This window comes from Pipistrellus kuhlii, unplaced genomic scaffold (assembly GCF_014108245.1).
Source record: "Pipistrellus kuhlii isolate mPipKuh1 unplaced genomic scaffold, mPipKuh1.p scaffold_m20_p_15, whole genome shotgun sequence".
Taxonomy (NCBI): domain Eukaryota; kingdom Metazoa; phylum Chordata; class Mammalia; order Chiroptera; family Vespertilionidae; genus Pipistrellus; species Pipistrellus kuhlii.
The window spans coordinates 7,946,366-7,962,011 of record NW_023425460.1 but is presented as its reverse complement, the minus strand read 5'-3'; the positions used below and the strand labels follow the sequence as shown (position 1 = coordinate 7,962,011).

At 37.6% G+C, this 15,646-nt stretch overlaps 1 protein-coding gene across 2 annotated transcripts in view; it reads left to right on the top strand.

Annotated features, from left to right (window-relative positions):
- Window positions 1–15,646, top strand: part of ADK (adenosine kinase) — a 418,239-nt gene that overhangs the window by 54,623 nt on the left and 347,970 nt on the right. For both annotated transcript variants that reach the window (XM_036438185.2, XM_036438186.2), the window contains exon 3: window positions 1,205–1,258. In XM_036438185.2, the coding sequence (XP_036294078.1) occupies window positions 1,205–1,258 (54 nt within the window). The remainder of the gene's footprint in view (window positions 1–1,204; window positions 1,259–15,646) is intronic.

The following is a 15,646-nucleotide window of genomic DNA, read 5'->3' as shown; positions in this document are numbered from 1 at the left end:
ACAGTAATTTGAAAGATCCCTGTTCTAATATTTATAGCAACTTCTAATCTATAATAATAAAAATGTGATATGCTAATTAGACTGCATATTATGGACGACCTTCCTGACCAAGCTGTGAAGGAAGCCTGGGTCTCGGATGCCTGCTGGCGGCCAGAGGGGAGCCCGGGTCCTGGGTGCGAGAAGGAAGCCAGTGTCTGGGGAAGGAGAGCCTCCTCTTGGATGAATTTTGTACACTGGGCCTCTAGTTTACGGATAAGGAATTTGAGATGTAAAGGAGCGAAATAATTGCTTATAGTCTTTAAGCCACTAAATGGTTTAGTCAGGAACTTCAAAACTTACTTTTTCTCCAGTGTCACACTACCTGGTACATAGTCTGGCATACAGTAGATGTTACTATGTGTTTTATGAATGAATAGCTGCATATTTAAAAATATGCTTTACTGAATTTTTAAAGAGAGGAAAGAAGAGGGAGAGAGAGTGAAAGAAACATTGATTGGAGAGAAACATTGATAGCTGCCTCCTGCACACCCCCTACAGGAGATTGAGCTCACACCCTGGGATTGTGCCCTGACAAAGAATTGAACCAGCAGCCTCTTGGTGCATGAGACAATGTTCAGCCAATAGAGCCACACTGGCCAGGGCGAATAACTGCATATTTTTAATGAACTCTTAAATACTTACCATTGTTGTAGCTTCTTGAATTTGACCTGCTAGATGAGTAACTACAGATGATTCACTACAGAAGAAGAGTGAATATATCTTGTGTTGGAAAAGCATGGTCAAGTTGGTCTCTTTAATTCTTGTGGTGTGTTGGACATGACTAATTGAACAGCAAAGAACTTGGGCATTTTTTACATTGTACAGATCAAAACAGAGATCTGTAACAGTGTGATAGTACTTTAAAAAAAAACAAAACATATTTTATTGATTTTTCACAGAGAGGACAGGAGAGAGATAGAGAGAAACATCAATGAGAGAGAAACATCGACCAGCTGCCTCCTGCCCATGCCCGCAACCAATGTACATGCCCTTGACCGGAATCGAACCTGGTCTGCAAGCCATCGCTCTATCCACTGAGCCAAACCGGTTTCAGCTGATAGTACTTTTTTGATAGGTGTCAATTATTGGTTCTATAGTTAGATGTCTGTTAGATAAACATACTTGTATGTTTATATGACCACTATATTTTTGTTCTCTGTTACAGGTATTCTCTTAAAGCAAATGACCAAATCTTGGCTGAAGACAAGCATAAGGAACTGTAAGTGCATTAAACTGGAGATTGTACATAGTTTGCCCTGTCAATGGAGTAGATATACATAAATAATCAGATTTTTAAAGTTATATGAAATATAAAGGTATAATTAACACCATGACTTTAATCCTCATAGGATTAGGATATTTATACTATGTAAGGTTAACAGGAAATAATTGTTCCTGTATGCACATTAAAATATGTAGTATTGTATTCCATAATTGGGAAATAGGTCATTTCATTTTCTATCCCTAGATAAAATATTAAATTGTCTCTGTTAATTTTTGGTTCTTACTTAATTGACTTCCCCGCCTCATGCTTACGATAGAGAAATATATGTTTTTCTTTCGTTGTCTTATGAAAAAATGCCTAGTCCTTGTTTAGCATAGGTAAAAGCACTTCAAAAGGCCTGAAATGTGAATAAAATTTTGTTTCTTTTTAGATATTTAATGTCCTTAGGGTTCTATCTTTCAGATAAAAATAACTGTATATGTGATTCTGGGATTTCTCCATCCCTATTTTTCTGTCCTACAGTGGTATTTTAAAAATTACTACTTCACAGGAACTGTGACGTTTTTAATTAAAAATTACTAATTTGGGAGTTCTTTAAGTTCACAGTACCTTAACCTTTATAGTATCATAAGACTGTCTGAGAGGGAAGCTAAAAATATTTTGTATGTTTCAATTTTCTAGCTTGTCTGCTTTCCTCCCTTCCCCCATTGTGCTGTAAGAAAGTTTTGATAATCTTGTTACGCAACTACTTCACATCAAATAATACTATAGAGTTAAGAATTTGAGGAACTAGAGGCAAACTACAGATTGGACCACACTTGATAATACTCTAGCCCTACCTTTTCCATGGGGGATACATTACTAGACCTGCAGTGGATGCCTGAAATCACAGATAGCACCAAATGCTATACATACTATCCCCCCCCACACACACACACACGCACGCACATGCACAAACATACATACACATTCTTTTTTTTTTTAAAATATATTTTTATTGATTTTGTACAGAGAGGAAAGGAGAGAGATAGAGAGCTAGAAACATCGATGAGAGAGAGTCATCGATCAGCTGCCTCTTGCACACCCCCTACCCGGGATATGCCCGCAACCAAGGTATTATATTTACATGCCCTTGACCGGAATCGAACCCAGGACCTCTCAGTCCCCAAGCCGACGCTCTTACCCATTGAGCCAAACCGGTTTCGGCACATACACACATTCTTATGGTGAAGTTTAATTTATAAGTTAGACACAATAAGGTTAAAAATAATAACTAATAAAATAGAATAATTATGACAACATACTATAATAAAAGTTATGTGAATGATGTTTCCTTCTTTCTATCTCAATGTGCTATATTCACCCTTCTAATGATGATGTGAGATGATACAGTGCTTACGTGATGAGATGATGTGAGGTGAATGACGTAAGCATTGTGACATAACAGTAAGCTACTATAAGGTTGACTCGAAAGCAAGCACTGTGATGCTGTGACGGTGGATCTGGTAACCCAGAGAGCTACTACGTGACTAACGGGTGGGTAGATCTACAGCTTGTATGCATTGGGCCAAGGGATGATTCATGTCCTGAGTGGGTTGGGGCTGGATAGCATGAGATTTTATTATGTTACTCAGAGTATATAAGTATATCTGACCTTCAGTTCTGAAGGATAGCCATTGCTGTTTGCTCCGCTCGGAGACCCCGCCCCACCCAAGCTGTGCGCAGAGGCTTTTACATATGAATAATTGAAGATTTTATAATTGTGGGGTTTTCTTATTGGACATAGCTACAGTTATGGTACCATTTTGTTTCCATAAACTTCTGTTTGCTTTATAAATAGCTAAATTGTATATCATCTTGAATAAAGATTAAGATAAGAAAAGTTAAAAGTTGGCTGGAGTCAGGGACAAATACCAAAGATAATAGCACAGGCTGAAGTAACTTGATAGCTGAGGATGGTTTTTTGGTGTGCTGCACTATACAAGGCATGGGGAAGGCCTTTTTAAAAAAGATTCACATTTATTTACTTAACTTTTTAAGATAGCTGCCAAGATAAAAAATGAATTTTTAGAAGCAGTGTACTCTATTCTAGATATGAGGTATATTTGCTCTGTTGACTGAGTTTGCCGACCACTGTGATAGGTAAATAAAAAATATTTGGCATTAGTGGTAAATCTTAAAATGCTTTGAAGAAATTTGTGGTGCCTTGTCCTTAGCATTAGAAAAAATGTAGTTTATGTATGAGTTTGCCATGGACTGTAACCTTGATGTATCTGTTAGGATTCAGTTCTGCTATCAGTATTAAGAAATAAGGAATTTATTATAGGAATTAAATGATTTTTCAATTGTGGGAAAACTAGAGAAATAAAGGCCCAAAAGGAACTCACCACTTTTGGTGTAGGATCATGAATTGGAGCTGTAGGAAGCAGCTAGGCGTGTCTGCAGGAACTGTGAAGGGGGTGGATGGATGGGTTGTTGGCTTTTGCAGTTACCACCTGTGTGAGTTTTCAGTGACCGTCTGGTGATAGGCCTGGGCCTGGTTGGAAAGGTGAGCTGGGGTAGAGTGGGGTAAGTAGGACAAACTGCCCATCCCTTTTCCTCTGTCTTTCACTACGTTTAACCATTAACTACCTTTGTAGTGAAATGGCAGCTGCTTTACTTGCAACTCCCAAATTATATATAACTCTCTCCTGTGGATAATCCTAACCGAAACCATATAGGGAAGGAAATTCTGGGAAATGTCACACAGTATCAAACTGTATGGTTTAGTTTAATCACTTAATCTGAATTTAATACCCTTACTTGTAAAGTGGTGATACTTCTATTTTATTTCATTAGGGAAAGTTTAGATGAAGTTATATATGAAAAAGTTTTGAACTATAAAGAATCATGGAAAGCTTTGTTGTGATGTAGGTTTTGGTGAGTACGATGATGTTTATAAAAACCTCTTGGAGAAAATGTCTTTCCAATATCATTGTGAGTTTACATTAGTGCTTTGCTGTTTTATTATCCATTTAGCAAATGATTTATTAAATTAGCTATTTCTCTTTTAGTTAACTCACTATCCATGTGGGTATAGTTTGAGTTTCTAGCATACAATTCTTTAGAAACAAAAAGGGTAATGGTCTTATTTGCTCTCTGCCTCTTTGATTTTGTCGGGCGTGGGAAGGGTAAGGTGTTTCAGAGTTTCAGAGCTTCGCAGTCCATGTGTAGTTCATTGATTTTTTTTTTTTTCAGTGAACAATTTACTTGATAGTATTTCACTATGTGATATCTATGGGGTGAATACTAGGTGGGATGAGTATGGAACGGAGAGAACAGAAACTGCTGGTGTGTTGACTTATTTTCTCCTGGGTCTAAAACAAACGGGAGTATTTGGATGCTGAAACTATGACAGATACGTAACTGAAAAATAAAGAAAGGGTATGCCTACACTGTCCATATACCCTTAAGGGTTGAATTAGACTTTTTGAGGATTATATGGATTTGGGAGTTAGGGGAAATTTTAGTATCTACTAGCAACTAATCTAATTCTTGAAAATACTTTCTCTACTGAATATAGTTATTGATTTCCTTTTTGAAAGTATTGAGCAATTAAATAACACTTATGTATTAAATAACAAGAGAAGAGAAGATCATTTTAATTACTTTCATGCTCTAATTTAATTTTCACAGCAACCTTTTGAGTTTCATGTATATTCTCATTTTATAGAAAAACCGAAGCTTGGAAAGACTCTAACTTGTATAGTAGGAAAGGATAGACTGTGATTAGATTTTAGACCTTTTTTGTTGCTTTTTACTTTGACTAAGTTCAGTGACTTTGGAAAGAATATTTTTTTACATTTTTGGAGGAATGATATTTAAAACAAATATATTGACTTCACAAAGTGTTTGAAGGTATTTATATGGATATTACATTTTATAAATTTTAATATGGTTTACTAGAACTGTGCCCTAGTTTGTAGGTTTTCTGTGTTTTTGATGGCAAAGGTAAAACCTCTGAGCTCACGCTGATGAATAGAAATCCAATATTTCCAACAGGCTAGGTCTTTTCTTGAAGTTCTGCCTTATAAATTTATTCTTTATGGTGCTAGCTCCCTCTGCAGAACTTAATTAAGATTGCAACCTGACTTTTTCAATTATTTAGCAAAGTGATTGAAATGTTATCTAGAATAGATATTTAAATTTTCTTTTAAATTTTATTTTAATGTCTTAATTACTTCCAAGTGTTTTTCTTATGAAAATGTTATCTCTATACAAGTTTTTCACTTTGTATATACTAAATTTTAATAGCATATATGGAGTTAGACTACTTTCTTCAAACATTCCTACTACTTTAATGCTTTATTTGAGAATCCCAGGGAGACTTTTGATTTCTAGGTCTGTAAGTCTGTGTTGGGTAAGACCACAAGAAGTGGAAAAAAGTCTGATGGATAATTTCGGGGAACAATATCCTTTTACAGGAGTGTGGATGGTTACTTCTTTTACCATTACTTTATCTCTGTTCTTTCTCAAACTATTTTATATTTAAATTAGAGGCCTGATGCACAAAATTTGTGCAGTCTGGGAGCCCTCGGGGGATGTCTGACTGACAGCTTAGGTCCGCTCTCTGCAGAGCCGTCAGTCAGCCATCCTTAGCGCTGCCACAGAGGTGGGAGAGGCTCCTGCCAGCGCTGCTGTGCTCGTCAGCCGTGAGCCTGGCTTAGAGCTTCTGGCTGAGCCACGCTCCGCACTGACCACCAGGGGACAGCTCCTGTGTTGAGCATCTGCCCCCTGGTGGTTAGTGTATATCATAGCGACTGGTCGCTCTGCCTTTTGGTCAATTTGCATATTAGCCTTTTATTATATAGGAGAATATTAAATTGTATAATGAGCTCTTCAAATATGTTTTCCCTACTAGAATGAAGGCAGAGAAAATGTGATAAGGCTTCTAAGATGGAGTTTAGAAACTTGGGCTATGTCATGTCAACCATAAAACTAGGTTCTATGTACATAACATAATAATGAGGATTGGCAAGAACTAGGATCATGCATGAATAAGCTTTTAAGCAATCTTGTACGATAATTAGCCTTATTTATAACTTCAGTTATTTATTTATTTATTTATTTATTTATTTATTTATTTATTTTTAGCAGAGAACAAAAGACGTTTTTCTCCAATATCTGGGTGGATTGTTTATAAGTGCCTCTAATTCTAGCAGCCTTCTAGTGTTGGTGATAAATTTGGGATAATGTCTGTGACTGCCCTCTTATCAGGGTCTGGATCTGAGAAATTTTGGGTTAATTAGATTTTTTTTAACATTTAAATTTTTTTTTTTTTTTTTAAATCTTCACCTAAGGATATTTTTTCTATGGATTTTTAGAGGAAGTAGAAGAGAGGGAAATTTGGAGAGCAATATCGATGTGAGAGAAACACATTGATTGGTTGCCTCCTGCACATGCCTGGGCCGGGGAGGAGCCTGTAACTCAAGTACATGCCCTTGATCAAAATTGAATTTGGGAGCCTCTGGTCCACAGTCCAATGCACTATCCACTGAACAAAACTGGCTAGAGCAGAATTTTTTTATTTTTTAAAAATATGTAGTAGATGAGGGCATAAACTATTAGAACTAGTTCTTTCTAAAGTCAGATTTATTTATTTATGTATGTATGTATGTATGTATGTATGTATTTATTTATTTATTTTCCTTAGGGGAGTTTATTTCCCGGTCAGAGAAGCAGGGACAGGCTCCTGTGCGTTCCAGCCGGCCTGACCTCGGAGGGGCACAGGGGACAGCTCCGACTGTGCACGCTTGGTCCCACAGTTGTTCTGGCTGAGTCGGGGGGCGGGGGGGGCACGGGGGCGGGGGTGGTGGCATGGAGCCTGGGGGCAGAATGGCAGGCCAGTGGGCCCAGAGGACAGCACATATGGAGGCAATAAATACTGACAGGCCAGCCACGCCCTCCAGGCCACGGGGACCCAGGGGAGAGTGAGGCTGGGCCCTGGCCTTGTCCAGGGCTCTGTGGGGCCATGGACTGGGTGGTGCTGCCACTGGGACAGAGAGGGAGAGGCGTAAGGACACTGGCCTCTCAGATGGTGCCGGAGGCGACTTCAGTTTTGGCAATTTGGCTTTCCCCAGGCCTGGGAACTGCCCCTCAGCCCTGGCGGGAGGGGAAGGGAGGGGATAGGGTTGGGGGTGCTGGCCAGGCCCTGGCTGGGGGAGTAGCAGTGTGTTCACACCTTCCAGCCACGGGGACTGAGATGGGGCGGCAGGACTGGGAGACCACATGCTCATGCAGTGAAGTCAGGAGATTTATATACTTGTATTACGATGCCTTTGTAAGTTACAGACACTCAGAACAAAATGACAGTCTATAAGTGGAAACCTTTATTTAGCACATTAATATGGAGGTGAGGGCTGGTTAATTGATTGGTTAATTCAGTGCTTCAGGAACATCATCTGGGAACCCTGGGTCTTTATGTTTTTGTGCTTCCCCATTCCCAGTGTCTTTTAGGCTGAAACTTCTCATGGTTACAAATGGCTGCTGCTGTTCTTAGAACTCTTATATAGTTGAGAATATCTAGTGACTCACAGGAAAATCTTGTGGTCTTTTCTAAGAGCAAGAAGTGCTTTCTCAGAACTATCCCAGCAGGTATTTCCTTAATTTGTCATTGGCTTCCATTGCATCATATCCCCATTCCTATACCAAGGACTGGCAAAGAAAATAGAGTTATTCATGAATTCTAATCCAGCACCATTCCATGTGCTTCTAGTAACTGAAGAAAATTTGGAGTTCTTTTGGAAAAGGGAAATGGCCGTTGGATTGGGAACCAACAGTGTAGTACAGTGTTTAAAATAAAGCATTTTATTTTATTTTAAACATTATAAGTTCTGTCAGATTTCTCTGGGATACAGCGATCAGAGCCATATCTGCAAACTGCCTGAGTGAGAGACTTCCTAAAACTATCTTCTGGGGGTAATCTTTATTCCTTATTACTGTGCACATTGAAGAAAATTAAAAAAATTTTAAAATAAAAAATTTAAAATTTAAATTCATTCACTGACAGTATCCAAGATATAAAAAAAATGTGTAAAATTGAGTGAATATTTTTTTAAAGCATGGAAGATTTTTTCTTATCTTTAGATTTGAAAGGGGATATACATACTTAGGAAGCCCCATGGAAAATATTACTTCCTTTTTTCTTGATGTAATTTTCAGCTCCTCTTTGATTTTATCATTAGCAACACAGCAGGGCACTTTTTAAAAATAACATTTTTTACTGTCTTTAAACCATGAGAGGTTGAAAAAACATTCCAAAAAACTGTATGCAGTATAAACAGTTACTGTTTTGGTATGTAAGTGGAGATGCTGGCTATTTTTTAGGGGATCACAATGAGGAAGCTGGTCACATTTCTACTGCCTCCTGAAAACACTATTATGATACAGACGTGTTCAGCATAATGATAACAAAGTTTCCATCAATGGTGAACCGCATGCACAATGATGGTCATCTCTCTCTCTCTCTCTCTCTCTCTCTCTCTCTCTCTCTCTCTCTCTCTCTCTGTATGTATATATATATATGGCTAATATGCTAAGTGTCCCTCCCACCGTCTGACCAGTTGCTATGATATGCACTGACCACCAGGGAGCAGACGCTCAACACAGGAGCTGTCGAGCTGCAGTGATTTGGCAGAAGCGGTGTTTGGGTGACACACCCCAGAACCAGAGAGGAGGGAGCCCGATTCCTCATGAGGCTGCGGGATTCCACCTTCAGCCATGGGTTATGTTGTTGCGGGGCACTGTTGGCTCCAAATCTGGTCCACTGCACACTTGCTTTTGCATTTCACACCCTGTATGACAGCAACTTTGCAGAGTGCCCTCTCTCGGCCAGGCTGAGGGACCCCACCTGCCGGAGGGACCCCGCCAGAGGGATCCCGCTCACCCTGTTGCAGTGCCACCCCAGGTGTGGACGACTGGGGAGGGACTGAGGGAGTTGGCTCCAGGGCATGTCTGGCCCTTCTCATCCAGGCCCACCCCACCGGCCACCTTCTAATTTCCTTTCAGTGTGCACAAATCCATGCACTGGGTCACTAGTAACATAATGGAGATGAAAATTTTCTATTACCTGGTAACATTGCAGCCATCTTAACATTGTAGCACAACACATTATTCATGTGTTTGTGGTGATGCTGGTGCTAAATCACACACACACACACACACACACACACACACAACATGGTGTTGCCAGTCTTATAAAGGTATAGCACACATTGCCGTAGCCGAGTTGGCTCAATGGATAGAGCCTCGGCCTGTGGACTGAAGGGTCCCAGGTATGATCCCAGTCAAGGGCACATGCCCAAGTTGCGGTCTCTTGCAGGTGGCAGCTGATCAATGATTCTCTCTCATCATTGATGTTTCTATCTCTGTCCCTCTCCCTCTCTGAAGGTAATAAAAATATTAAAAAAAAAAATAAAGGTATAGCACATACAACTATGTACAGTATGTAATACTTGATAAGATAGTAAACAACTGTTACTAGTTTCAATAGTATATTTACTAGACTATACTTTTTTCATTATTTTATAGTATATTCTTTTTACTTATTAAAAAAGTCTTTTGTAAAATGGTATGTTGTGTTACACATATTGTGCTTACTGCATCTCTTGGTTATGTCATTTTTATTGTATGTGAAGGTGAGTAGTGTGTCTGTGAGTGCTGATGTGAAGGCGGCTGAAGTATTTTTGGAAAATGTAGATAAGCATATCAGTAAGCACACGACAGGAGCAATACCCAGTTCCTCTTTCGAAATGTCCTCTTGAGTTGCGAGGCCAGTGAAACGGAGAAGTACTAGTGTTAGGTTTATAAGATGCCTTTCGAGGTTTTGCTTCTTGTTGCTGATGCTCCCAGACATCCTCCTCCTCACGGTTATCTTCATCCCAATGTCAGAGTGGTGTTTCCCACCTCCAGACACCACCTCTTCGATGCAACCAATGGATCAGGCGTTATGGCAGCTTTTAAGGCCTGTCATCTGCGGGGACCTTTGCCCAGGCTATTGCTGCAATCGAGGAAGAAACGGAATTCACTTCTTGAATGATTACAACATCTGTGACTGTATACAGAACCTTGCTTGGGCTTGGGATGATGTCACCAAGCAGCTTATGAATGGCATCTGGAAGGAGACTCTTCAGAGGTTTGACCCTGACTTCAAGGTATTTGCCAAGGATGAGTGGTTGCAGAAATCAACAAGGCTTTGGTTGAGATGGCAAACAGCTCTCGCCTGGGCGTGGGGGGGGGGGATGACATTGAGGACCTCCTAGAGGTGGCGCCAGAGGAACTAGATAATGAGTTGGAACAGGTGTGCATAGCTGAAGAGGAGGCAAGAGGAAAGGAAACAGGAGAAGAAAAAGAATAACCCTAAAAAAAAATCCATAGTGAAGGGTTTAGTAGAGATTCTTACGGATTTGAAGAAGCTGCTTAAAAAGTGTGAAGTATGGATCCCACCACTGAAAGGTTTTCATTAATAGAGATATATGCTCACGGCGCATTATCTGCTTATAAACAAATCTATGATGGAAAAAAAGAAACATGGACGCAGATAATAGTGTGGTAGAAGGCCTGGGATGGGGTAGGAACTGGGGAGGGGGGGAATGGGAGGTGTCTGTAATACTTTCAACAATAAAAATAAATTAACCTCCCACCCAAAAGAAACAAATCAAGCGGCATATTTCTGAGAGGAGTGACACCTCTTCCGAAGAGCCTGGCAGGCCCTTCAGGAGGTGTTCCAGGAGAAGGCATTGCTGTAGGAGAGCTCCATGCTTGTTATTGCCCCTGAAGACCTTCCAGTGGGACAAGATGTGGAGGTGGAAGAGTGATATCGATGATAGTGTATATGTGTCTTAGTTTTTATATATTTTTATTGATTTCAGTCAGGAAGGGAGAGGAAGAGAGAGAAACATCAGTGATGAGAGAGAATCATTGATTGGCTGCCTCCTGATGCCTCCAGTTGTGGATCAAGACCCCAACACACATGAGCCCTGACTGAGAATCAAACTATGACTTTCTCGTTTAACCCTGAGCTACACCCAGCTGGGCTATCTTAGTTTTTGTTTTTATAAAATATATTTTTATTGATTTTAGAGGGACAGAGAGAGAAATATCAATGATGAGACAGGATCATTGATGTGCTTCCTACTGGGGATCAAGCCTGAAACCTGGGTATGTGCCCTTGAACAGAATTGAACCTGCAACTGGGTTTAAAAAGTAAAAAAAACAATTATATAATCAATTATAGTTAATATAATTATTAATTAATTATAGTTACTGTAAATATTGATCACAATTAATGATCATGTAATTAATAATATAGTTTAATAATAATTATAAGAATAGACAAGACATTATAGAATAAGGTTACAAGTAAGATATTTTTGTATAGCTCTATAATGTACAATATTTGTGTTTTAATCTAAATGTTTTTCAAAATAGTTGAAACATTTAAGAAAACTTAGTTTATAAAGTAAAAAGTTATAGTAACCTAAGGATAACATATTGAAGAAAGAAAAGTATTTTTTAATGAATTTAGTGTAGCCTAAGCGGGTGGTGGTGTACGGTAATGTCCTAAATTCACTCACCACTCACTGATCCATCCGGAACAACTTCCAGTCCTGCAAGCTCCATTCATGGTACCATTAAGTGCCCTGCATAGGCGTACCATTTCTTATCTTTTATACCATATGTTTACTGTGCTTTTTTATGTTTAAATATACTTACCACTGTTATAACTGCCTGTAATATTCAGGATAGTAACATACTATACAGGTTTGAAGCCTCGGGGCAGTAGGCTGTACCATATAGCCTGGGTGTGTAATGAATGGGCTACCATCTAGGTTTGTGAAATACACTCTGATGTTTGCACAATGATGAAATTGCTCAATGGCATGTTTCTCTGAATGTATCTCCATTTTGCAGCAACCTGGATGGAATTGGAGAACATCATGCTGAGTGAAATAAGCCAATCAATGAAAGAGATACACCACATGACCTCACTCATTTGTGGATAATAAAGAGCATTATAAACTGATGAACCAAAAGATAGATTTAGAGACAGTATATCAACAAGCAGACTGTCAAATTACAGTGGGGAGGGGAGGAAGATCTGGGGGAGATAATAGATCAACCGAAGGACTTTTATACATGCATATAAGTACAACCAATGGACACAAAACTCTGGGGAGGGAGGGGATGTGTGGGAGGGAGGGAGGGGGCAAAAAAAAAAATCAATAAAATATATTAAAAAAAAAATTCCCACTGTTAAAAAAAAAGAAAAAAAGAAAAGAATGTATCTCCATTTTAAACGATGCATTGGCTGTATTGTTATGTTTTGGGTTAGTCTTCAATAGTTGGGGCAATTTTATTCAGGACTGTTATAAATTATTACTCAGTTACTTGTTTGGAATTATTTTACTCAGTCACTCAATAACGGTAGCATTAGCTCTTCACCAATGAAGATATTATTTCCTATGCAAAAAGGTATAGATTAGCAATGGATGAAAGAGATGATTATGGGTCCAGTTCACCTTGAAGAAAGAATAAAAGTAGAATTGAGTAATCTCTGGAAAAAGTAAGGTGAAATGGTAATTCTACTACTTAGTATGTTTAATATTATTTAATATTTGTAGGTAAGTGTATAATTAAAATATTCTAATTTAGTTATCTTTGAATCTTATAATAGCCAAACCAAAAAATTAAATTTGTCTTGCATAAGAAGTTTATAAATATAATATTCACAATATTTATATATGTTTATGCTTTTCATTTATCTGCAGAGCTTTTTTTTAAATATGTGAAACCTAGAATATAGTATTAATACAGCAATTCCTTAAAGACTATAGTAGTGTCTAATTTAAAATATTCCTGGAAAATGGGTAATTTTTAGCCTCTCTTCAGTACTTTCATATTGTTTTTAAGTGTTATTATCTTTTGCATCTCTCTTATTTGTTTTCCATGTTCATTCTAATTATACCCTCAAGCATTATCATAGTCTAAATTTATTGTTTTTTCCATAAGAAATCTCAGAGATATGTAAAAATGATTAAACATTATTTAGTGATAGAAACTGTCATTTGTATTCCTAATACTTAGTAGACCCTTATATTTGTTGATCAACTTGAGTATTTAATTTTACTGTCTTCTATTGATATTATAAATGAAGGGACTTTTGTTGTTCTGCCTGAAATTTGTGATATATAAAAAGTCTGTTCTAAAATTATATATGCATTTTCATAATTGCTTTAACTGGGAAATATGATAGCTACATTGTAAGCTACAGAGAAAATGGGTTTATATCTTTGAATGTTTTGCTTGCTTTCCATTGTATACATAGTGTAACATAGTATGTGCTTAACCAGTAGTTATTGTAAAAATATAATTTTAATTATAATTTTAGAAAAAAGGGCATAAAATATACTTCTTTTACTCAGTCACTCAATAATGGTAGCATTAGCTCTTCAGTATTTTGATCCTGCTCTTCTTCATTTCACCTTTAAGAATCTGTTAAAAATAGCCAGGACTGGTTTGGCTCAGTGGATAGAGCGTCGGTCTGCGGACTGAAGGGTCCCGGGTTCAATTCCGGTCAAGGGCATGTACCTTGGTTGCGGGCACATCCCCAGTGGGGAGTTTGCAGGAGGCAGCTGGTCGATGTTTCTCTCTCATCGACATTTCTAACTCTCTGTCCCTCTCAATTCCTCTCTGTGTAAAATCAATAAAATATATATTAAAAAAAAAAGAATCTGTTAAAAATAAATAATCGCGCTTTGTTTCTGATTTTGTCTTCAGTTTATGTTCAGTTTCATTTGTTACATGTTTATTTAGCTCATAAAAATTATGGCCCAAGTTATGTTTTTATCATTTTCAAACACACTTTTAGGATTCAGAAAGCTTTTATTGTTAATAAACCTTGGGATCAGTCTTGCTAATTATGGTTGATGATTTAGACACAACTATTTGAAGCAAAATCAGCCCTAATATAAACCTGAATAACAGATACTATCTTTTGTGAAGATTATGTTCACATCTCATCCTCTTCATTGGATGTAGTATATAAAAAAAATGTTATTTTTGTATTAAAAAAAAATCACACTTTTTTTAAAAAGGTAAGACCACAAGGTTAAAGCACTGAGGAGATTTTTATCCTTAATGGCATTATAAAAATGGTTAACATCACTGTAATAAAAAACCAAAACAATGCCTGCAACTTTTGTTCAGTTTTCAAGTATATACTTGGTTGCTAATCAAGTTAGTTTTCATTATTCATTCATTCTACTTTATAATAATTCGCTGCTGTTATTCAGTTTTTCAAAGAAGTACTATCCTGTTTCCCGAAAATAAGACAGTGTCTTATATTAATTTTTGCTCCCAAAGATGCGCTAGGTCTTATTTTCAGGGGATGTCTTATTTTTCCACGTGCTAGGTCTTATTTTTGGAGGATGTCTTATTTTCGGGGAAACACAGTAATAGGGTAAATGTAGAATATTATTTTATAACTAAGGTGATACCCACCAGATGGTGCTATTTCACCTGTTTTGTCTGAAAATGAGGATAAATGAATATAGAATTTTTAGAAAGCATATGAAAGGTCTCCTTATATTTTGGGGGGCATAATATTAAGGGGGGTGGAGGAGCTCAGTGGAAAGAAATATTCAAATGTAAACTTATATTCAGTACTGTACATTTATTTTAATAAAGATATTTACCTTAAAAGAAATATTACTATAGCAGAGAACCTTCTATTTAGTTAACAAATATTAAACAGATATCTTTTTTAAAATATATTTTATTGATTAAAAAATATATATTTTATTGATTTTTAACAGAGAGGGAGAGAGATAGAGAGCTAGAAATGTAGATGAGAGAGAAACATCGACCAGCCGCATCCTGCACACCCCCTACTGGGGATGTGCCTGCAACCACGGTACATGCCCTTGACTGGAATCGAACGTGGGACCCCTCAGTCCGCAGACTGACGCTCTACCACTGAGCCAAACCGGTTTCGGCTAAACAGATATCTTTTTTAAGGTTGACATAATACAAAGCCTATTAACTATCTTAGCTTAATATGCATGAAAAATGTAATTATTCATAAAAGGAGGTGTGTATTACCAAAATTTATGTTTCAGTTTTCTTTAGATTTTAAAATAAATAATGCTAACATTATTCTCAGAGATAGTGTTATTTACTAATTACAGGGAAACAGTTTGATTACTTTATGTTTTCTTGAATATTTCCCAAACAAAGGAGAAAAAATCCATTTTTCTCTGCAGTTGAATGGCCATCCATTATATAAAATGTCTAGCTAATGAAATATACTTTTTCAGTGAAGTATGAAAGGTTCAGTCAGAGTTT